Genomic DNA, 22,634 nt, shown 5'->3' with positions numbered 1-22,634 from the left:
TTCTTTCAAGATTGTATTTAAATTCAAGTCGGTTCATATATGATGTAGTATTAGCTTCAAGGGTATAATTTAGTGATTCATCAGTTGCATATGACACCCAGTGCTCATTACATCAAGTGCCCTACTTAATGCCCATCACCCACTTACCCCATTCCCCAACCCACTTTCCCTGCAGCAAACTTCAGTTTGTTGTCTATATATAAAGGTCTCTTATGGTTTGCCTCCCTCTCTGTCTTTATCTTACTTTGTTTTTCCTTCTCTTCCCCTATGTTCATCTGTTTTGTTTCTTAAATTCCACATATGAATGAAATCATATGGCATTTGTCTTTTTCTGACTGACTTATTTTGCTAAACATAATATTCTCTAGCTCCATCCAACTCATTGCAAATGGCAAGATTTCATTCTTTTTGGTGGGTGAGTAATATTCTATTGTGTATGTATACCACATCTTCTTCATCCACTCATCATATGCAATATGCTATGCATATTGCATATGTTGATGGACATTGGGGCTCTTTCTATATTTTGGCTATGTGGATAGTTATGCTGTACACACTGGGGTTCATGTGCCCCTTCAAATCACTATTTTTTTATCCTTTGGTTAAATACCTACTAGTGCAATTGCTGGGTTGTATTTTTAACTTTTTGAGGAACCTCCATACTGTTTTCCAGAGTGGCTGCATCAGTTTGTATTCCCACCAACAATGTAAGAGGGTTCTCTTTTCTCCACATCTGTTGTTTCTTGTGTTGTTAACTTTAGCCATTCTGACAGGTGTGAGGTTGTATCTCATTGTGTTTTTAATCTGTATTTCCCTGATGAGTGTTGAGCATTTTTTCATCAGTCTTTTAGCCATTTGTATATCTTCTTTGGAGAAATATCTGTTCATGTCTTCTGCCCATTTCTTAACTGAACTTTTTTTTATTTTGGGGATATTGAGTTTTATAAGTTCTTTATATCCAATATGTCATTTGCAAATATCTTCTCCCATTCCATACACTGTCTTTTAGTTTTTTTTGATTGTTCCCTTTGCTGTGCAGAAGTTTTTTTATCTTGATGAAGTCCCAGTAGTTCATTTTTTATTTTGTTTCCCTTGCCTCCAGACATGTATCTAGTAAGAAGTTGTTGCAGCTGGGATGACAGGGGTTGCTACCTGTGTTCTTCTCTAGGATTTTGATGGATTCCTGTCTCACATTTAGGTCTTTAATCCCTTTGGAATTTATTTTTGTGTATGGTATAAGAAAGTGGTCCAGTTTCATTCTTCTGCGTGTGGCTGTCTAATTTTCCCAACACTATTTAAAGAGAATGTCTTTTTTTCCATTGCATATTCTTTCCTGCTTTGTCAAAGATTCATTGACCGTATAGTTGTGGGTCCGTTTTTGGGTTCTCTGCTCTGTTCCATTGAGCTATGTGTCTGTTTTTGTGCCAGTGCCATACTGTTTTGATGATTACAGCTTTGTAATACAGTTTCAAGTCAGAAATGTGTTGTCTTCCACTTTGCTCTTCTTTTTCTTCCTTTTTTTCTTTAATTTAAATTTTGTTAGTTAACATATGGTGTAATATTGATCTCAGGAGTAGAATCAGTGATTCATCACTTACATGCAACACTCCGTGCTCATCACATCAAGTGCCCTCTTTAATACCTGTCACCCATCTAGCCCATCCCCACCCACCTCCCTTCATCAACCCTGTTTGTTCTCTGTCATTAAGAGTCACTTGTGGCTTGTTTAAAGACAAATACTATATGATCTCAGTCATATGTAGAATTAAGAAAGAAAAGAGATAAACATACAGGAAGGGGGAAAAGAAAAAAAGGAGAGAGGGAAACAGGCTATTATTTCTCAACATTACTTTAGCTATTCAGGGTCTTTTTGGGTTCCATACAAATTTTAGAATTGTCTGTTCTAGTTCTGTGAAGAAAAATGCTCATGTTATTTTGATAGGGATTGTATTGAATGTGTAGATTGCTTTGGGAAGTAGAGATATTTTAACAATATTTGTTCTTCCAATCCATGAGTGTGGAATGTTTTTACATTTCTTTGTGTCTTCCTCAATTTCTTTTGTAGGTGTTCTGGAGTTTTCAGAGTACAGATCTTTTACCTCTTAGGTTAGGTTTATTCCTAGGTATCTGACGGTTTTGGGTGCAATTGTAAATGGGATTGAGTCCTTGATTTCTATTTCTGCTGCTTCATTATTGGTGTATAGAAATGCAACAGGCTTCTCTGTGTTGATTTTACACCCTGTGACTTTGCTGAATTCCTGTATCAGTTCTAGCAATTTTTTGGTGGAGTCTTTTGGGTTTTCTACATAGAGTATCATGTAGTCTATGAAGAATGAAAGTTTGAATTCTTCCGTGCTGATTCAGATGCCTTTTATTTCTTTTTGTTTTCTGACTGCTGAGGGTAGGACTTCTAGGTCTATGTTGAATAACAGTGGTGAGAGTGGCCATCACTGTCTTTTTCCTGACCTTAGGGGAAAAGCTCTCAGTTTTTCTTCATTGAGCACGATAATAGCTGTGGTTTTTTCATATATGGACTTTACGATGTTGAGGTATGTTCTTCAGGGTTTTTTTAAAAGATTTTATTTATTTACTTGCCAGAAAGAGTGAGAGAGATAGCACAAGCAGGGAGAGAGGCAGGCAGAGGGAGAAGCAGCCTCCTTGCTGAGCAAGAGGCCCGATGTGGGACTCAATCCCAGGACCCTGGGATCATGACCTGAGCTGAAGGCAAATGCTTAACCGACTAAGCCACCCAGGCATCCCTTCTTCAGGGTTTTTATCAAGAGAGGATGATGTATTTTGTCAAATGCTGTTTCTGTATCTATTGAGAGGATCATATGGTTCTTATGCTTTCTTTTATTAATGTGGCATATCATGATGATTGATTTGCAGATATTGAACCACCCCTGCAGCCCAGGAATAAATCCTACTTGGTCATGGTGAATAGTTCTTTTAATGTGCTATTGGATTTGATTAGCTAGTAACTCGAGAATTTTTCCATCCACGTTTATCAGAGACATTGGTCTGTAATTCTCCTTTGTAGTGGGGTCTTTGTTTGGTTTTGAAATCAAGATAATGTTGGCCTCATAGAATAAGTTTGGAAGTTTTCTTTCCATTTCTATTTTTTGGAACAATTTAAGAAGAATAAGTATTGATTCTTCAAATGTTTGGCAGAATTCCCCTGGGAAGCTGCCTAGCCTTGGACTCTTATTTGTTGGGAGATTTTGATTACTGATTCAATTTCTTAGCTGGTTATGGGTCTGTTCAAATTTTCTATTTCTTCCTGCTTCAGTTTTTGTAGTTTATATGTTTCTAGGAATTTATCCATTTTTTCCAGATTGCCTAATTTGTTGACATATAATTGCTCATAATATTCTCTTTATAGTTGTTTGTATTTCTTCAGTGTTGGTTGTGATCTCTTTGCCTTCATTAGTGATTTTATTTATTTGGGTCCTTTCTCTTTTTGATAAGTCTGGTTGGGGGGGATATCAATTTTGTTATTTCTTTCAAAGAACCAGCTCCTAGTCTCATTGACCTGTTCTATATTTTTGGTTTCTATATCATTTATTTCTGTTCTGATCTTCATTATTTCCCTTCTCCTGTTGGATTAAGCTTTATTTGCTGTTCTTTTTCTAACTCCTTTAGGTGTAAGATTAAGTTCTTGAGGAAGGCCTGTATTGTTATGTACCTCCCTTTTATGACTGCCTTTGCTTCATCCCAAAGATTTTATACTGTTGTCTTTTCATTTTCATTTGCTTCCATGTATTTTTTTCAATTCTTCTTTACTTTCCCGGCTAACCCATTCATTTTTTAGTAGGTTGTTCTTTAACCTCCATGTATTTGTGTTCTTTCCAAAGTTTTTCTTGTGGTTGACTTCAAATTTCATGGCATTATGGTCTGAAAATTTGCATGGTATGATCTTAATCTTTTTGTACTACTTGAGGCCTGATTTGTGACCCACTATGTGATCTATTCTGGAGAATATTCCATGTATACTTGAAAAGAATGTATATTCTGCTGCTTTAGAATGACATGCTCTGAATATAACTTAAATCCATCTGGTCCAGTGTGTCATTCAAAGCCCAGCTTACATGATCTGTCCCTTGCTGTGAGTGGGAAGTTAAAGTCCTGTACCATTATTGTGTTATTATCAATGAGTTTCTTTAAGTTCATTTTAATTGGTTTATATTTTTGGCTGCTTCCAAGTTAGGGGCATAAATATTTACAATTATTAGAGCTTCTTGTTGGATAGACCCCTTTATTATGATATAGTCCTTTTTCATCTCTTACTACAGTCTTTGGTTTAAAATCTAGTTTGTCTGAAATAAGTATGGCTACTCCTGCTTTCTTTTGATGTCCTTTAGCATGATAAATTGTTCTCCATTCCCTCACTTTCAGTCTAGAGGTGTCTTTGGGTCTAAAATGAATCTCTTGTAAGCAGCATTATCAATGGGACTTTTTTTTTTTTTAATCAATTCTGCTTCCCTGTATCTTTTGATGGGAGCATTTAGTCCATTTACATTCAGAATAACTATTGAAAGATGAATTTAGTTCCATTGTATTACCTGTAAAGTTGCTGTTCCCATAGGTTGTCTCTGTTTCTTTCTAGTGTTTGTTGCTTTCTGTATCACTTTCCTGTTCAAAGGGTCCCCTTTAATATTTCTTGCAGAGCTGGTTTAGTTTTCACAAACGCCTTTGTTGATTTTTGAGGGAAGTTCTCTGTGCCACTTGGACTAGAATGCCTGTTTCCTTCCCCTAGATTAGTTAAGTTCTCAGCTGTAATTTGTTCAAATAAACCTTCTGCCCCTTTTTCCCACTCTTCTTTTTCTGGGACTCCTATGATACAGATATTTTTTTCAATTTATGGAATCACTGAGTTCCCTAAGTCTTCCTTCATAATCTAATAGTTTTATTTTCCTCTTTTTTCCAGCTTCATTATTTTCTTTAATTTTATATCTGTATCACCTATTCATTCCTGTTTCTTCCATCTTCTCTGTGATTATATTTAGCCTGTTTTGTATCTCAGTTACAGCATTTTTAGTTTCAGCTGCAAGGGTCTCTTTGGTGTCTTCTATGCTTTTTTCAAGTCCAGCTAGTAATCTTATAACTGTTGATTTAAATTCTTGTTCAGACATATTGCTTATATCTGCTTTGAGCAAGTCCCTGGTTGTGGTATCTTCCTGACCTTTCTTTTGGGGAAAATTTCTCTGTCTTGTTATTTTGGCTCAGTTTCTGTCTTTTGTGAGTTATGAAAGCTTGTTATGTTTCCTGTACCTGAGAGTAATGCTATATTAAAAAAGAGTCATACACTGTCCAAAGCCTAGTACTTCAGGAAGTATTTCTAGTGTATGCTGTGTGCACTCTGCTGTTGCATTTTGGCTGCTCTTTCCCACAGATCAGTCCTCTGCAGGGTTCCTCCTTGCTTGCAGTAGATAGTGTTTGGACCTTTAACCGGGTGTGCTTTGTTTGTTAAAATAAGCCTGGAAAAAAAGAAAGAGGAAAATAAATTAAAAGGAAATCCTGATTCAAAAACAAAAAGAGAGAGAGAGAGAGAGAAGGAAAAGCAGCAACAACAACAAAAAACCCCAAAGAGACAAACAGAAGACTATAAGCCTGATTCCAAAGAAAAAGAAAGTGGGGAGAAAAAGAACAAGAAACATAAAAAAGGGAGCCTAATCCAGAAAAAGAGAAAAGGAAATAAAAAGACAAACTAACAGACAAAAACTATAAGCCTGATTCCAAAGGCGGGAGGGTGAGGGAGGGAGGGGAAAGGAAGAAAAAAAAAATTACAGCCTGGTCCTATTCCCATCGGAACTAAAGATGATGCTTTGAAGCCCTGTATAATCAGTAGACTTGTGCATGCAGAGTGCTGCCTGTGCTGGTCTTCTGGGGGAGAGGCCCACTCTGCCAGCTCAGAGTCAGTCCTGCCCCAGTAAATATGCACTTGCCATGTAGAGGGAAGCAGGATTTGGTGTAAGCAGCTCCTGCCTCTACTGGCTCTGCCCATTTTTTAATGTAATTGTTTGGTTTTTGGTAATAAGTCATAAAAATTCTTTGTATATTTTAGATGTTTACTCCTTATTGAATATATCATTTGCAAGTATCTTCCCCCATTCTGTAGGTTGTCTTTTTGTTTTGTTGATGGGTCCTTTACTGGGCAAAAGTTTTTTATTTTGATGTAGTCCCAATAGTTTAGTTTTGCTTTTGTTTCCCTTGCTTTAGGAGACGTATCTAGAAAAATGTCACAATAGCTGATGTCAATGAAATTACTGCCTATGCTCTTTCCTAGGATTTGTATGGTTTTAAGTCTCACATTTAGGTCTTAAACCACTTTGAGTTTATTTTTGTGTATGATGTTAGACAGTGGTCCAGTTTCATACTCTTGCATATATTTTCCCAAATTTCTCAGCACCATTTATTATACATTCTTGCCTCTTTTGTTATAGATTAATTGACCATATAAATGTGGTTTTTATTTCTGGGCCATCTGTTCTGTCCAATTGATCTATATGTCTATTTTTGTGCCAGTACCATACTGTTTTGATTACTACAGCTTTGTAGTATAGCTTGAAATCTTTAATGAATCAATTTAGAATTAAGAAAAGCAAGACAACATACCATTCATAATGTCAACAATTTTTCTATTTAATTTGTTGAAATAGGGATTAGAAAAGCAGTGATATCACTAATATGTTTTCCAAAACAATTAAATAAAGAAAATCTTTGTAAAGTTCTGGAAAAAACAAAGTATTCTTTCAGTTTACATGATAGTTCCATCCTTGTAAATTTCAGTGAATTTTAAATCTGTGTAAAAGAATTCTTTAGTTTATAAAACTGAAATTAGGTTCCACCTTACGATTACAAACAAGTCTTCCACGTACATGAATATACTACTGGACTTTCAAAAGTTTTGCAGAATGTAATAGACTTCGCTATTGTGCAAGACTGGTCCATTCATTGTAAGACATTTGCCATTCCTAAATTCCCTCCTACGAAATGCCACTAGCAATCTGCAAATCATCTGGACAAGCAACACTTCATATAAATTTCTGTAACATCTCTAACGGAACAGTATTTTTCTCATTGAAAACCATTGGCTTAGGAGTCTGTGTGCATTTGCTATGGGTAAACTCTTTTTTCCAAGTCACAATTACCATTTCAATTGGAAATATGTTTACTTTACCAGCATGTCGTGTTCACAGGCTAATCTGATACCTTCAAAATCAACCAAACATTTCAACAGCATGGTAATACATGCATATGACCCGTACAACATGAAGTCCATTAACAGAAGTGGAACTTGGAACATTTGGGTTTGACCTAAGAAAGTTATTATGACATCATATCAAGTTGAACATTCTTATGCCAAAGAATAGTTGTGTAATAAATGGAAACTTAATCCTTGAAAAGTATAAAATGGTCTTGGGAACCAGATACACAAAAGAAGCTTTAGCAAATTTCTTTATTGAATAATGTAATAATTCTGGAGTTCATGCAGTGGACTGAGCTCTCTTACAACAGCTTATTTATGGCCTAGAAACTACTCTTCTTAAATTGGGTATGAGCTTCAAATTATGCCAGTTTTTTGTTGATTTTGGAGTAGTTTTAAAATATGAGAATGTTTTTACCATTTTAATTTACTACTCAAATGGTATTATCCAGTCCCATGTGTTCAAAGAAACCTCTGCAGTTAGTGACTCCCAAATATTTATTTCCAGGAGTAACCTCTACCTAGAGCTCCAGACTTGTATATCCAATTGCCTACAACATATTTACTTGAATATTTACAGTGTATCTCAAATGTGTCATGTTGAAAATCGAACTTGGGATCTTTCTCATAACTCTGGTTCCCCTGGCATTTCTTATCTCAGTAAATGATACCACCATCTAGTTGTTTAGATCAGAAACACTTGGGGTCTTTCTTCACTTTTCTCTTTCTCTCATGCCTATATCCAGTACTTTTGATCGCCCTGTAAGTTCTGTCTTTATACTATAAACCTAACTGCTTAGCACCACCTCTACCTGAGCCACCTGAGTCAAAGCCTCTATTATTTATGTGAGAAGCTGCAGTACAATTATAGTTTACTATAGTATATATATACCATTATAACGTAGTCACTGGTTTTGTTTTTTTTTTTTTTTTTAAGATTTTATTTATTTGACAGAGAGAGACAGCAAGAGAAGGAACACAAGCAGGGGGAGTAGGAGAGGGAGAACAAGCTTCCCATGAAGCATGGACCCCGATGTGGGGCTGGATCCCAGGACCCAGGGATCATGAACTGAGCCCAAGACAGACGCTTAATAACTGAGCCACCCAGGCGCCCCCATATTCACTGTTAAACAACATTTCTAGTCAGTTGCTTACTTAAAAATTTCTGATGAATTCCTGTTACATTTCAAACAAAATCCAAAGTTTTTATCATAACCTATAAACCAGTCTTCTGGATATCTGGATATCTTTCTGACCTCATTTCCTATCATCTCTTCCTCATTTATTCCACTCTGGCTGCAGGGCCTTCTTGCTGTCAGAGAACACAGCAAGCATGCTTCTGCCTTAGGGCATTTGTATGTGCTGTTCCCTGAGCCTGGAAAGTATCTGCCCTCCATCCACATTAATAGGACTTTCTCTCTATGGTTGGATCTCTGTTCAAATGCCACACTTCAAGGAGGCCTTATCAACTATCCTGTCTAAAATAGCACTTCTTACCACTCTTCTCATACCTATCTTCATTTTTCATAGTATTTATCACTACTTGGCATCATATTATATATTTCTTTGTTTACTCTCTGTCTCCCCACTGGAATGTAAGTTCCATTGCTATAAGCACATCATTGAATTATAAACAGAACCAATGATGAGTTACTCTTAACATATACTATTTAATATTTTGACTGAATTTTAAGTACAAAATTGCATAACATTTTTACACTCTTCAAAATGATTTAGGCTGATCTTCTAAACCACATTTTTTCTCATTACCTGATGTAATTAAATCAGTGGGAGTAACAAAGGAAGGTGGTGTTGGTGTGTGAAAGAAGACTAAAAAAGATGCCAGGTGATAAAACTATGCTGAAGATTGATGGTGTATGTTTTCTTTACAAGCAGTATTAATTTTTGGAATTACTAATGATATGACTAAATTATAGGATAAGCAATCTAGTTATTAGTGACAAAATGGTGGCTAAATGGTTCACCCGTGGTGTTATATTTTGCATGATATTTATGTTATCCAGAAGTAAATACATTGAATATGAAAATATAAAATACTTAATTACTACAGTTTTGATTTTTTTTATTTTAGGAAATGATTTGCAGCTGAGTGAATCAGGAAGTGACAGTGATGATTGAAGAAACATTCAGCTATAAATATAAAATTTGTAAGATGTGATATTTATTTTATATTAAGAATAAAGATTCCTAATACTGAAGAAAATGTATCTTAACATTTGATGATAAAAGAAATTAAATTTGGTTGATGTTATATTTTTTACCTTTTTTAAGAACTAGCATTTTCATGAGCTTTCTGTTTATTAGGCTGTACAGATGAGAAAACAGACATTAGGTAACTTGCCCACAGGTTGTTAGTTAACAAGTGGCAGATCATGTGTTCTAGAGTTCAAGTTTAATACTCTGTTTTAAAATACTGATGTCTCACAATTGTGAAATGTCAAAACAATTGATTTATAATAAATGCCCATGGTTTTAATTATATCTCTGAGCCTTTTATATCTGATAGTCCTTAAATTTTGGTTGAGAATACTTTAATTCTTGACAAAATTAAGCTATAATTTAGGGTAAAAGTAAAGCTAGATAATTGTTTTAATGAAAAAACTGTTTTTGTATATCTTATAATTTTTCATTTTAATATTTTGCTTTTGAGAAAAAATAAGCAATTAATTGTGTTAAGTAGATAATTAATATTTATATCTATAGTACTTTTGAATATGGAGAAAATGATAAATATTAGATTATAATTGAGAGCCACTGACCAGCAGCAAGTTCTTTTTTCCTTTTTTAAGTTCTTTTTTTCTTTTTAATAAACTGCATTTTCTAAAGCAGTTTTTGGTTCATAGCAAAATTGAGCAGAAAGTACAGAAAATTCTCATATACTCTCTGTTCCCCTCCTCTCACAACCTCACCTGCTATAAACATCTGCACCAGAGTGGTACATTTTTACAACTGATGAATCTTATGTTGACACGTCATCACCTAAAGTCCATATTTGCATTAGAGTTCACTCTTTGTATTATGCAATTTGTGGGTTTTGACAAATATATAGTGATATGTATCCACCTCTGTAATATCATACAGAATAGTTTCACAGCCCTGAAAATCCTTTGCTCTGCCTATTCATTTATTCCTCCCTCCCCACCCCCAACCACTGGCAGCCACTGATCTTTTACTGTCTCCTTGGTTTTGCCTTTTATAGCATGTCATATAGTTAGAATCATACTGTACGCTGCCTTTTCAGACTGAATTCTTTAACTTAAATATGCATTTAAGCTTTCTCCATGTCTTTACATGGCTTCATAGCTCATTCCATTTTGTCACTGAATAGCATTACATTGTCTGGATGTACCAAAGTTTACTTATTCTCTAACCTGCTGAAAGAATTTTGGCTGTTTCCAAGTTTTGGCAGTTGAAGTTCAATAAAAAATTTTGTCATAATTGCCTTTTACCATAGAAATTTCTGTGTTTTTTTTTTAAATCTTTAAATTTTGGTTTTAATCTTTCTTACTTTCTTCTCTCTCCCTTCCTCTCTTTGGCCTACCCTCAGCTAGTCTATTTTTAACTTCATTTTTATATCTATTTTATTCATCAACCGTTATCGGAGAACCACAGCTATGTCATTTATTACTTAACTAAAACAAGCTCAAATATTTAATGTAGCTAATAAAACATGCTTATCATTTTAACATAGTAATACAAATTATAATGGTTTTTACTGAAACTTATTATGATAAGATTTCTTTGATTAGTGATTACTGTACCAGGAATGAGTACATGGTGGTCTGAGTTGATAATGCCAGCTACATAACATTATGTTCTCAAACTATACCTTTTTCAGTCAAAACACCTCCTCCTTTCTCCTCCTTACTATTTCCCCCATAAATGAAACATGTTCTTAAAGACATGTTCTTTTTTATGGTCTGAATACCTAGAGTATCATTCTCTATACTCTTTAAGGATAAATATAAGTGGTTTAGAGAGGAATGAAATAATATTTTCCATGCCTCTGTACCTCCTCACTTGATGTTTTTTCAGACACTGAAATGCAGGGAGCTATGGATGAGAAAGATTACCAGATATGAGGTTCTTTGCCAGAATCATCTGATGATCCTGACATGATGCCAAGCAATTATCTTTTTCCCCAACTTTATTGAAATGCAATTGACATTATGACACTGTATAAATTTAAGATGTACAGTGTGATGATTTGATCACATATTTATTATGAAATGATTACTATAATAAGGTTAGTTGACATAAGCACAATATCATTTTATTTTGCCTGTTCTGAATGGTTTGATGAAAATGAAGATGATATATGCTTGCAAGTAGGAAAAGTAAGTTGGCTACAAAGGAACAAAAATCAGTGGGTTTGAATCATTGCATAACACTGCACTAAAGCAGTAAAGTTAGGAAAGCTGCATTTGCGCAAGGATATGAGTGTGACCTATAGTGTATACGTTAACAGTCATCCATAGTTTGGTAAGAAGACATTCTTAGACATGTCAGAATTCAGGAATTATATCTTTCACATACTATTCCTGTAATAATTACTTCAGTAATTTCCAGTTTAGTAAGAGATGAGTCAAAGTTAAGAACTCAAGAATGGAAAAAATATAATAAAAAGTGTGTTCTAGAAAGGTTGATAGCTCTCCTACCCTACTTTCATGAAGGAGTCTCACTCAATTTGTAAGAGTAGGTGGCATTCATGCCCTGCAACATTTTACATGGAAGTGACCTCTCAGATGCTGGCAGTGGAGAAGAAGCAAGAGCTTAGCCCTAGCAGCCTGAGGTTGCAATCCTTACTGGGGAGATGACATTCTAACTAAGGCTGTGCATATGCACAGCAGGGATCAGAGATGCCCCAAGTTATTCATACAATCCTGACTAACCCTGGGGCTATGTGCTTGTGCGCAGGACACTGAAAAGGGGCCTGATAAAAAGTAAAATCTGGGAAGACTTGGAAATAGCCTGAACTTTGAACTCCTCCCCTACACACACAGTTCCATCAGCAAAAGACAAAGCCTTTGTGGTTCAAGGTGTTTAACCATGACCTCTGCCCAGCCTTTGACTGCTCCAAGTAATACATACTGCTTCACTTCCACTTTTAAATCTCACTAAAGTTTTTCTGGCCTAGACCCAACCAGAGAAGATGATTCTTAGAAACAGTTCCTAGCTTAAACCAAGTTGACAATAAAAAAACCTAAAACTGGAAACAACCCAAATGTCCATCAGCAAAAGAATGGGGAAATAAATTGTGTCATATTAGCATAGTGAATTCTACTGAACAACAGGAAAAAGAAATCTTGTTACAGACAACAAAATGGTTGAGTCATACAGACAAGGTATTGAGCAAAAAAAAATCAAACCCAAAGAATACAAACTATTATTCCATTTATATGAAATTCAAAACAAACAAAACAAATCTATGGTGATAGAAGTCAGGAAAGTGATTACCTTGGGGGAGGACAGTTTGGAAGACAGAGGGAAGCAGCAAGTATTATTCTCTGAAGAACTTTCAGCACAGAGGTACTAGAAATACATTTTTTTTTTATGTTATCTGGGTGATGGTTGTATGTTACACAAATACAAAAAAACGGAGTTTTACACTTAAGATTTGTGCATTTTAAGTTATATTTAATTTTTAAAGTCCAAATACAAGGTCAATAGAAAACAATATTTGCAGTGCAGACAATGACAGCATTAATATCAATAATATAGATTTTTTAAACTTACAAGAAGGGAAGAAACAACTCACTAAGAAAATGAGCAAAGGAAATGAATAAGCAGTTCTAAAAATTATAAGAAATACTTTGTCTTAGCAATCTCACTTCTAGGTATTTATCCATCAGATATATTTGACTTATATACAAAGTTATTATGATAGTGTCATGTATAATAGGAAACTAAACAACCTGGACATGCATCTTTTTGGTACTGATTTTTTGGAGTTATTTATGTAGTCTGGACACAAACCCTTTGACAGATATATGAATATTTTCTCCCACTCTGTAAATTGTCTTTTCACTCTTAACATGTATTTTGGTGAACAAAAGTTCTTAATTTTGTAATATTATAAATTTATAATTTTATAATCCAAAATCTAATATCCAATGTAGTCCAAATATCAATTGTTTTTCTTTTATGGTAATCATATTTTATGTCTTATTTGAAAAATCTTAGAATATGTCTGTACAGGGAACATAAAGATGTTTTTCTCTAAAAGCTTAATTTTTAAAAAAACAGATCACAATCTATATAGAATTATTTTTTACATATGATATAAGGGTCAAAATTATTTTTCCATATGGATATACAGATGGTGTTTATTTATTGAAAGCACCATTATTTTCCCCACTGCACTGCAGAGCCAACTTTGCCATTAATGATACCTCGGCAAGTGTATAAGTCTCTGAAGTCCCTTTTGTTCCATTTGTTGCCTTATTGTTGTGTTGATTCCACTCTGTTATAATTACAATAGTTTTTTTTTTTTAAGATTTTATTTATTTATTTGACAGAGATCACAAGTAGGCAGAGAGGCAGGCAGAGAGAGAAGAGGAAGCAGGCTCCCTGCTGAGCAGAGAGACCATGTGGGACTGGATCCCAGGATCCTGAGATCATGACCTGAGCCGAAGGTAGAGGCTTAACCCACTGAGCCACCCAGGCACCCCTAATTACAATAGTTTTATAATAAGTCTTATACTGAGTAGTCCTTCACTATTGTTCTTCAAGATTGCCTTTGCTATTCTTGGCTTATGCATCCCCATATGAATTTTAAAAATCATCTTGTCATTTTCTACACTCACAAAACCTACTGGGAGTTTATATTAAAACAACAGGTTGATTTGGAAGATTTACAACTTTATAATACAATATTTCTAAATTATGAACATGGTATGTCTCTTCACTTATTTAGATCTTTAATTTCTTTCAATAATATTTTATAGTGTTTAATGTTGAGGTCTTGGCTATCTTTTATTAGATTTATTCCTAGGTATTTTTATGCAATTATAGCTGGTATCACTTTTAAAATTCCCTTTTCTTTTGGTTTTTGGTCATATTTAAGTACGACTTATTTTTGCATGCTGATTTTTTTTTTTTAAGATTGTATGTATTTATTTGAGAGAGAGAGAGCACAAGCGGGTGGAGGGGCAGAGGGAGAAGGAGAAACAGACTCCCCACTGAGCAGGGCTCGATTCCAGGACTCTGGGATCATGACCTGAACCAAAGGCAGCTGCTTAACTGACTGAGCTACCCAGGTGCCCCTTGTGTGCTGATTCTATATTCATACACCTTATTAAACATATTTTCTTTAAATTTCTTATTTCTCTTCTCTCTGACTATATTAGTATCTATCATTTTAGAGCCTTAGTCTCCTTTCTGAATATGAGTGTAAAGTATCAATCTGGTGATACACTCACTGAGGCCATAAATATTTTTTACTCTTATTACTGATATTTTAGATTCTTCCACTTTTATTACCCCTTTTGTCTCTGAAGAGTTTGTGCTAATTTCTGTCCAGGAGTTGCTTTTCTCTTTGACTTCTTCCCTTTTATTCTTCTGTCTGATTCCAACTTAGCAAAAATGATAGCATGTAAGAGACCTCTTGATGTATGATAGAGCTCTAGAATAAGCCATGGCAGGTTAGAGTTCTAGTCCTTGCTCTGTCCCTTCTGAGCTCTGAGCTCTCCTGTAGTATTCTGTAAGCTAGACTAGAAGAGGGATTTCAAACCAGTGCTCCCTAAATTCCTGTCATAAGAATCAGTAGAGGTGCTTCTTAATAACAGAGGTTCTTGGATCCCTACTTAAATCTATTGAATAAATATTTTCAAGAAAAAGGCCTGCAAATCTGTGTGTGTATATGTGTATGTACACGTGTGTGTACATATGCCTACATACATACATATGTGTGTGTGTGTGTGTGTATGAATTGTTCTGGAATATATAAAAACATTATATATATGAATTAATAGATATATATGTGAATGAATTACCCTATATCACTCTCACCATCAGGGAAGTTTAGTTTACATAGGACAAGATTAAGATTCCCTCCATCTCTGTTATTATTTGATTCTATGAATGCTAGCATTATATTACCATAATCAAAAGGAGAATTTTATCTAAAAGAGTACCAGAGAACCAATGCCAATACTCTAAAGTTTGGTATTAGAGGTACCTTTGAGAGCAAAGGAATTGGTGCAATGCCTCTACAGGTGCATTGTATCTACAGGTGCTCTGCCAGGTCAAATGCTATTCTAGAAGTATAGGCCAGAGCAGGGGGAACCATTGATATAATTAGATCTTCAAGGCATCTTGAGGTTAATTTGATTAGTAAATCATGACTATTTATTTGTTTTGCATTTAAAGTTATAACCACACTAAGTCAGAAGGAATAATACCTTTGGAAAGAATAACTACAGCTTAATCATTAATGCCATAGTCAGAAATGAAGCTGGACTCTTCTTTGGTCAAAGGTTGGCAGAAGAGAGGGGAGATGAGGAGTGAGAAGACAAAGTCAAAGTCTGAGGTAAAGTTTGTTCTGGCCTTATTCATCAACAAGTTAAATAAGTAGATTAAGAATTTTTCAAGGTATAGATTTATAGGTTCTCTCTCATATTCTCAAATAAAATAATTCTCCTGTTTTATGATCTCCTTGTTGGTTTAACCCTCATTTTTCTTATAGCTCTCTGGCTATAAGAATTTTTCTTTTCACTGACAACTGGAAAGGCATCATACTCTTGTTCTTCTTTTCCATCAACGTACTGTATTAAATGCATCTATCATCATCATACCCGTTTTTATTCCTCCTCTGATAAAGGCTAAATATTATATTCTGGAGTCATTTGGGAGTTCATCTACTAAGTATTAATGAAAATTATGTTTGTGATAGTATCTAGAAAGTAACTAGTTCATGGGTGGCTCCATTGGTTAAGCATTCAACTCTTGATTTTGGCTCAGGTCATGATCTCAGGGTCATGGGATGGAGCCCCGCATAGGGCTCCGTGCTCAGCAGGAAATCTTTTTTTTTTTTTTTTAATTTTTTATTTCTTTTCAACGTAACAGTATTCATTGTTTTTTCACCACACCCAGTGCTCCATGCAATCCGTGCCCTCCTTAATACCCACCACCTGGCTCCCCCAACCTCCCACCCCCCGCCCCTTCAAAACCCTCAGGTTGTTTTTCAGAGTCCATAGTCTCTCATGGTTCACCTCCCCTTCCAATTTCCCTCAACTCCCTACTCTCCCTCGGCCCCTCCCCACCCCACTCATGTGCATGCATACTCTCTCTCTCTCTCAATAAATAAAATATTTTTCTAAAAAAGAAAATAGTTCATAATTTTTGCTCAAATTGAATTTTATTTATCAATTAAATTATGGATTCATCTTGAAGTGATGAAAACACAAGGAATGAATTCAGCAAAGAAGAATGATTCTCAAATGTACATCTTCAAACCTTTTTTCTCATTTCTTTAGCTCCACCTCTTTAACTATTTATAGGATATTTCTAGTTGAACTTTATTATGTTGAAAACCAAAATCAACATCTGTTCTATCTTTGCAAATTCAATTTTGTGATGACTTTCCCTCTTCAATGCATTTCAATTCCTCTATATTCCTACATTCCCGTTTGCATACCCTCCATTCCTGAATAATGACCATAGGCATTACTGATACAAATCTCCCATCAATCCCGGCAGTTAAAATTCCAGACTTGCCACTTGCTGGCCACGTAACTTTAGACAAATTGCTCAACCTCTTAAGATATTAGTTCCTACAAAATGGGGATTGTGGTGGGCGCCTGGGTGGCTCAGTGGGTTAAGGCCTCTGCCTTCGGCTCGGGTCATGGTCCCGGGGTAAGGTTCTCCGCCCCACATCGGGCTCTCTGCTCCGTGGAGAGCCTGCTTTCTCCTCTCTCTCTGCCTGCCTCTCTGCCTACTTGTGATCTCTGTCTGTCAGGTAAATAAATAAAATCTTTAAAAAAAAATGGGGATTGTACTAAGAATTAGAATGTAGATAGGTAGATATGATATATATATATAATATGTATGTCTTACATATACATTTTTGTTGGCCATAATAGATGTTCAATAAATGGCTGCTCCTGTGACTCTGAAATCAGGTTTTTTTTTTCCTGAAATCAGTTTTTAAATCTATACTTGAGGCGTTGTATTCTCAGCTATTTTGTACTCTTCTGTAATTCTCCAGCGCTGTCTTGCCCCATTTTGTGATATGTTACTCTTACTTCCTCATGCTTAATCTTTTACTTAATCATTATTTTGATTAGTCTCTGAGACCTAACCCTTTCTTTTCCTATAGCTTTGTGCTTTGCTTTGGGTCAGGCAGCTGCTAAAAGCTGACACACAGAGGGTTAAACCTAGTCCACTCCCAGTGCCCGTTTTTACAGTAGGCTGGCAGCTGTCCCAACTGCCTACCGAAGCCAAATGCTTGAGGAGAGTGAGAGTAAGAAACCAGCTATGAATCCTTTCCAGAAAAATGAGTCCAAGGAAACTCTTTTTGCACCTGTCTCCACTGAAGAGGTACCACCTCGACTTCTCAGCCTTCCAGAGAAGCCAACTCCGGTGAGTCCCTAAATTCCAGTCTCCTTCTGACAGGAACAGAATTGCTCTTTTGGTTCTACTTGGCTTCTGGAGTGTCAGGCTGAGCTGTATTAGGGTATTAAAAACTATTCTCACTTGGACTTAGAATTAACCTAAAAACCAAATTTAAACAGAAGTTTCCTTTACTTAGGAGAAGCAACAGCAGGAAGAGGTAGTTAGGAGTTCTTCAGTTGGGATCCAGGACTTTGCTGTATCTCATTGCATATTCTGAGTTTCTCTGGGGTGAAAAAAGAAGCAATTTGAATATCCAGGGAAACTTGGCAAGCATTCTTGCCTGGAGAACTGTGTGTGATTGTTCTTTCTAAACCAATATAAAAACTCAGCCCTTAGCTCCCCCTGTATTCAGAATCTTATGCCAGACACCAAAGAAAGTTTTAGAATAGATCCAATCTCTTATGATGTGTGCCAGTTTACATTGGAAGACAGGGCAGAGAATCAAAGAATAATGATGTTTGTATTACATACTTGTTAAACACTTCCAAACCTATCATCTCATTAAATCTTTATATCAAAATCTTGAAAGTGGAGAGGGTATAGGAATAATAGCCAATATTTATGGAGTTCTCACTATGGGCCAAGAGGTGGTAGTTTTCTCATTTCCTTGGAATAAGAGGATTGAACATAAAGACAGGTGCAGTGGCATGCCCAGGGTCAGTAGATTAACACAGCCAATACCAGTAGTACATAGCTGGTAAAGTGTGTTAACTAAACTCCAGGTTGCATAATTCTTAAGATATGAGCTGGGAAGGTAAGAAACCAGTTTATTGTGTCTTTCAAGTAAGTTAATATATTAACATATATTAATTTTTAGGAGGGTTCTTCATATCTATCGATATGGGTAAAAAAATCATTAACTTATGACTTTATTTATTTAGCTAGTTATATATCTTCTGGTCCTAAACAATTTAAGTCTGTTTAAAAAGATGCATGTATTTCTTATGAAATAAGAGGCGATAGAAATTTCATGATGAGATTTGACTGTCTCAAGTACAGTTATCTTCATCCCCTCTCGTGTTAGTTGGGCTATCATAATAGGTAGGGATTTGAAATAAACATGGCATTCCCTATATACTGACTGATATGGTACATGTAATAGCATAGTTCTTTTAATGTCTAATAGGATTAACAAGAAAATGTTATAGAATGTCTTTCACAGGAAGAATGGACATTTAATGTTACAAGATTTAAGAACCCTCTGCCCAAGTTTAAGGTGATCAATCAGCTTTCTTTCGGTTGGGCTCTGAGCCTGGCTCCTGCAGGCTCTGAATGGAAAGCCATCATATTGTCAGGATTCCTCCTAGCATGATGAATACGGCAGGTGAGGACAAGAGAGATTAGTTTGAACAGTGCAGCTAAGGAAGTTATTGACCTCTAAATGTAACTGCTCGGGCATCAAGTACTCCACAGTCTAATTCTTTGTTCTGTTCTTAGAAATAAGTATGATTATTCTCCTGCTCAGAGCCCCAGGCTTTTCAGTAAAGAGTTGTAGGAAGATAAGGAGGTCCTGGTGTCTGAGATCAAGGAATGTCTGAGTACTTCCATGTTAAATGAATGAGAAGTGAAGTAATATTCCAAATAGCTTCTATCAGCACTGCAGGCACTTTCACTGTGATAATAGCTGTTTCATGAAGAGTAGGAGCCATTGCTTCACTTTACCTATCACAGTGATTTAAAATAAATATATTTTTCTGTTATAGAGCAATCTACTGATTTCAGTGGTGGAGGGGGGAAGTTCATGCTTGAACCATTGTCTTTTTGTTTCATAGAAAATCTGTGGCTCCAACTATCCACTGAGCATTGCCTTCATTGTGGTGAATGAATTCTGTGAGCGCTTTTCCTATTATGGCATGAAAGGTAATTTTGTGTCCCAAGGTCTTTCTTTTTCTCCACTCATCCTCACCCCATATTTGGAACAACCTGGACTTCTTTATGCCCTTATTTCTCTTTTCCACACTTTCTGCCATTATCCAAATTGGTCTTTCCCTTTAGCCAACACTGCCAATAAATACCTCATGGGATTTCACCTAGCAACTCATACAAGCCAAGAAACCAGAACACAGTCTGTAAGAATAAAAGTATGACAACTTCCATTTTCATATCTGTTTCTTGGGTCTATGAACTATATTGTTGGGAGGGAGAAGGTAGGGACATTGGAAGCACCATATGATCTTTGCAAATGGCTTAAATGCTGCTATGTAAGCGCATGGACTGAAGGGAGGAGTATTGCAATTGTACACTAAGCATAGCCCCACCCACATCCACAGTTCCCATGGCTCTTGCTTCTACTACCTGGCAGTCACCCCTCAGTCACTTCACTGATGAGAGAGTTGAAGGTCGAGATCACCTTCAAAGACCAGAGATGAAATGTACTTCTCCATAAATCACTTTAATGCATCTATCTTGTTTTGTTTTCCCTTTTCAACCTCAGCTGTGCTGACCCTGTATTTCCTGTATTTCCTGCACTGGAGCGAGGACACCTCCACATCTATATACCATGCCTTCAGCAGCCTCTGTTATTTCACTCCCATCCTGGGAGCAGCCATTGCTGACTCATGGCTGGGAAAATTCAAGTAAGGAAAATGGGAGATCACATCACCACATCACAGACTAATTGTGCTGAGATTTTGTCACTTCTAGCCTCTTGGTTCCAAGCAAGAATATACTTATGTCATTCATGACAAATAAGCATCTCTCTAAGACTGACAACACAGAAAGACTATTTCTCTTCATTATCAGTTTTTCTAATTGTTTACATCCTTTCCAGTCAGGAATTTTTTTTTTTTATTTTCCCTCAATCTAATTTTAATCTTCCATTCTGTAGTTTAAACAGACCAATTCTTGTTCTGATTTTAGGGACAATAAAGATTGCTACCCAGCCGAAAACTTATAATTTTAGAGACCTCAATGTAGTTATTTCATATACTGTCCATCTCTTCTCTGGTTGAATCATCTTTAGTATATTCTTATGAGTTCCTCTTCTCAGCTCTTTTGCTGTTTCTTTCCCCTTATCTCTGTGGTTTCCTTCTTAAGAATATAATAAATATTTTCACGAGTTACACTGATGGTCTATTCAGTTCCGTATCTTTTAAGCCTCTGAAAATAGCAATAAGAGACATTCATGGGATAATGTTTTTGTTGTCTCCTATAACATTATCCTCATAGGTTAGAGATGGATCTTAGCTATCCATCACCAAGTTATTTTCCATAGTCTTATCATCTATGGATTTGTTTTTTTTTAAAGATTTTATTTATTATTTATGTAACACAGAGAGAGAGAGCACCCAAGTAGGCAGAGAGGCAGGCAGAGAGAGAGGGGGGAAGCAGGCTCCCCGCTGAGCAGAGAGCCCGATGCGGGGCTCGATCTCAGGACCCTGAGATTATGACCTGAGCCGAAGGCAGAGGCTTAACACACTGAGCCACCCAGGCACCCCTATGGATTTGTTTTAATTAATGTTTCTCAAAGTGCATTTTTTTGAAATTGGTTGATAGGATACAATGAGTGTAATAAAGAAAGATAAAGTTCTCCTGGTCCAATAAGTTTGGAAAATGCTAGGTTAAACTAAGTTAAAAAGTTTTTTTTTTTTTTTTACTGCAAGACTTCTTATAGCCTTTAACATGGTAATAAACACTGTACAGTCTCTAAGAGAAGGTTATGGTATGTGGTGATTCCCAAACTTATTTGATCATGGAATATTTTTTCAGGATAATTTGTGGATGTGGTGTTCTAGGGAATCATATTTAGTAAACATTGGTTTATACCTCACTTGGCCTATATATATTCATTGTCCTAAACTGTTTAATCAGCATTTAATAGATAGCTACAACCATAGCATGGTAGTAAACACAGTTTCTTGACTTAAGAGAAGGATGGTAGGAAGGTGTTTAAGATTTATGTTTGCTGCTTATGTAGTGTTGGTCACCAAGTCCCTCCAGATAGGAGGTTGGCAGTATATGCAAAATAAAAAGTATAAACCATGGTCTTTATTCAATAAATAAACACTTATAGAATAAAAGACTCTCAAACATGATATAGTACTTTCATTTATTTTTTATTATGTTATGTTAGTCACCATACAGTACATATTTAGATTTGAATTACTGTTCCATGATTCATTGTTTGTATCTAACACCCAGTGCTCCATGTAATACATGCCCTCCTTAATACCCCTCACTGGGCTATTTTTAAAATGACTTCCTCTAAATTTGAAGTATGGATATGGCTTTTCATGATGTCTATAAACATCTACTGAGAGGCTTAACTGCATGCTAGAACACTATTTTTTATGTCAAGTTGCTTTTAAAGAGAGCCAAACATTTTTAGTTGTAGTCCCTAGTGTGGTTTTTATACCCTGTGACCCATACCTATCAGTTTAGGCTTACAATCACTCTCTTAAATTTGTTTATTGCCAAATATGCTTTCGGATATCATCTCTACACTTCTCCGTACTCTTTCTCTGAGTAGGTCTAGATCATGTCCTTTCTGTCTCCTATCTTTTTTGTCTCATCAGAGCTGACCTTCTTCATGCTAGGTCTCTTTCTCTGCCATCACTACACATATTCCTTCTCAGTTCCTAAGCTCTAATTAACAATGGCTTTGGTGGTGAAATAAAACCTAAAACTTCTTCCTCTTTTCCACATTAACCTGTATATAGTAAAACTAAAGAAACACTGGGCTATAAGTAAGACATAGAAATTCTAGACCTAACCCTAATATTAATTGATTAGAATGTCACTTATCTTTTTTTCCTTTTTAAGAAAGAGAAAGAGAGAGCAAAAGTGAGCATGT

At 35.8% G+C, this 22,634-nt stretch overlaps 2 protein-coding genes across 3 annotated transcripts in view; both read left to right on the top strand.

Moving 5' to 3' along the window:
* Window positions 1-10,682, top strand: part of EAF2 (ELL associated factor 2) — a 41,564-nt gene extending 30,882 nt beyond the window's left edge. The window contains exon 6 of the mRNA XM_080811112.1: window positions 9,300-10,682. Within this exon, the coding sequence (XP_080667238.1) occupies window positions 9,300-9,346 (47 nt within the window). The 3' untranslated portion in view covers window positions 9,347-10,682. The remainder of the gene's footprint in view (window positions 1-9,299) is intronic.
* A 6,989-nt stretch (window positions 10,683-17,671) lies between these two features.
* Window positions 17,672-22,634, top strand: part of SLC15A2 (solute carrier family 15 member 2) — a gene marked incomplete at both ends in the record, with an annotated part of 31,893 nt that continues 26,930 nt past the window's right edge. The window contains 3 exons of one of the 2 annotated variants that reach the window (XM_080817448.1): window positions 17,672-17,809; window positions 19,615-19,702; window positions 20,277-20,418. In XM_080817448.1, coding sequence (XP_080673574.1) covers window positions 17,672-17,809; window positions 19,615-19,702; window positions 20,277-20,418 — 368 coding nt within the window. The remainder of the gene's footprint in view (window positions 17,810-19,614; window positions 19,703-20,276; window positions 20,419-22,634) is intronic. The other variant, XM_080817449.1, reaches the window with a different exon arrangement.

This window comes from Martes martes, assembly GCF_963455335.1.
Source record: "Martes martes genome assembly, chromosome: 1".
Lineage (NCBI taxonomy): Eukaryota > Metazoa > Chordata > Mammalia > Carnivora > Mustelidae > Martes > Martes martes.
Note: the sequence above shows the minus strand (reverse complement) of the source record. Positions and strands in the feature narration are given on the sequence as shown.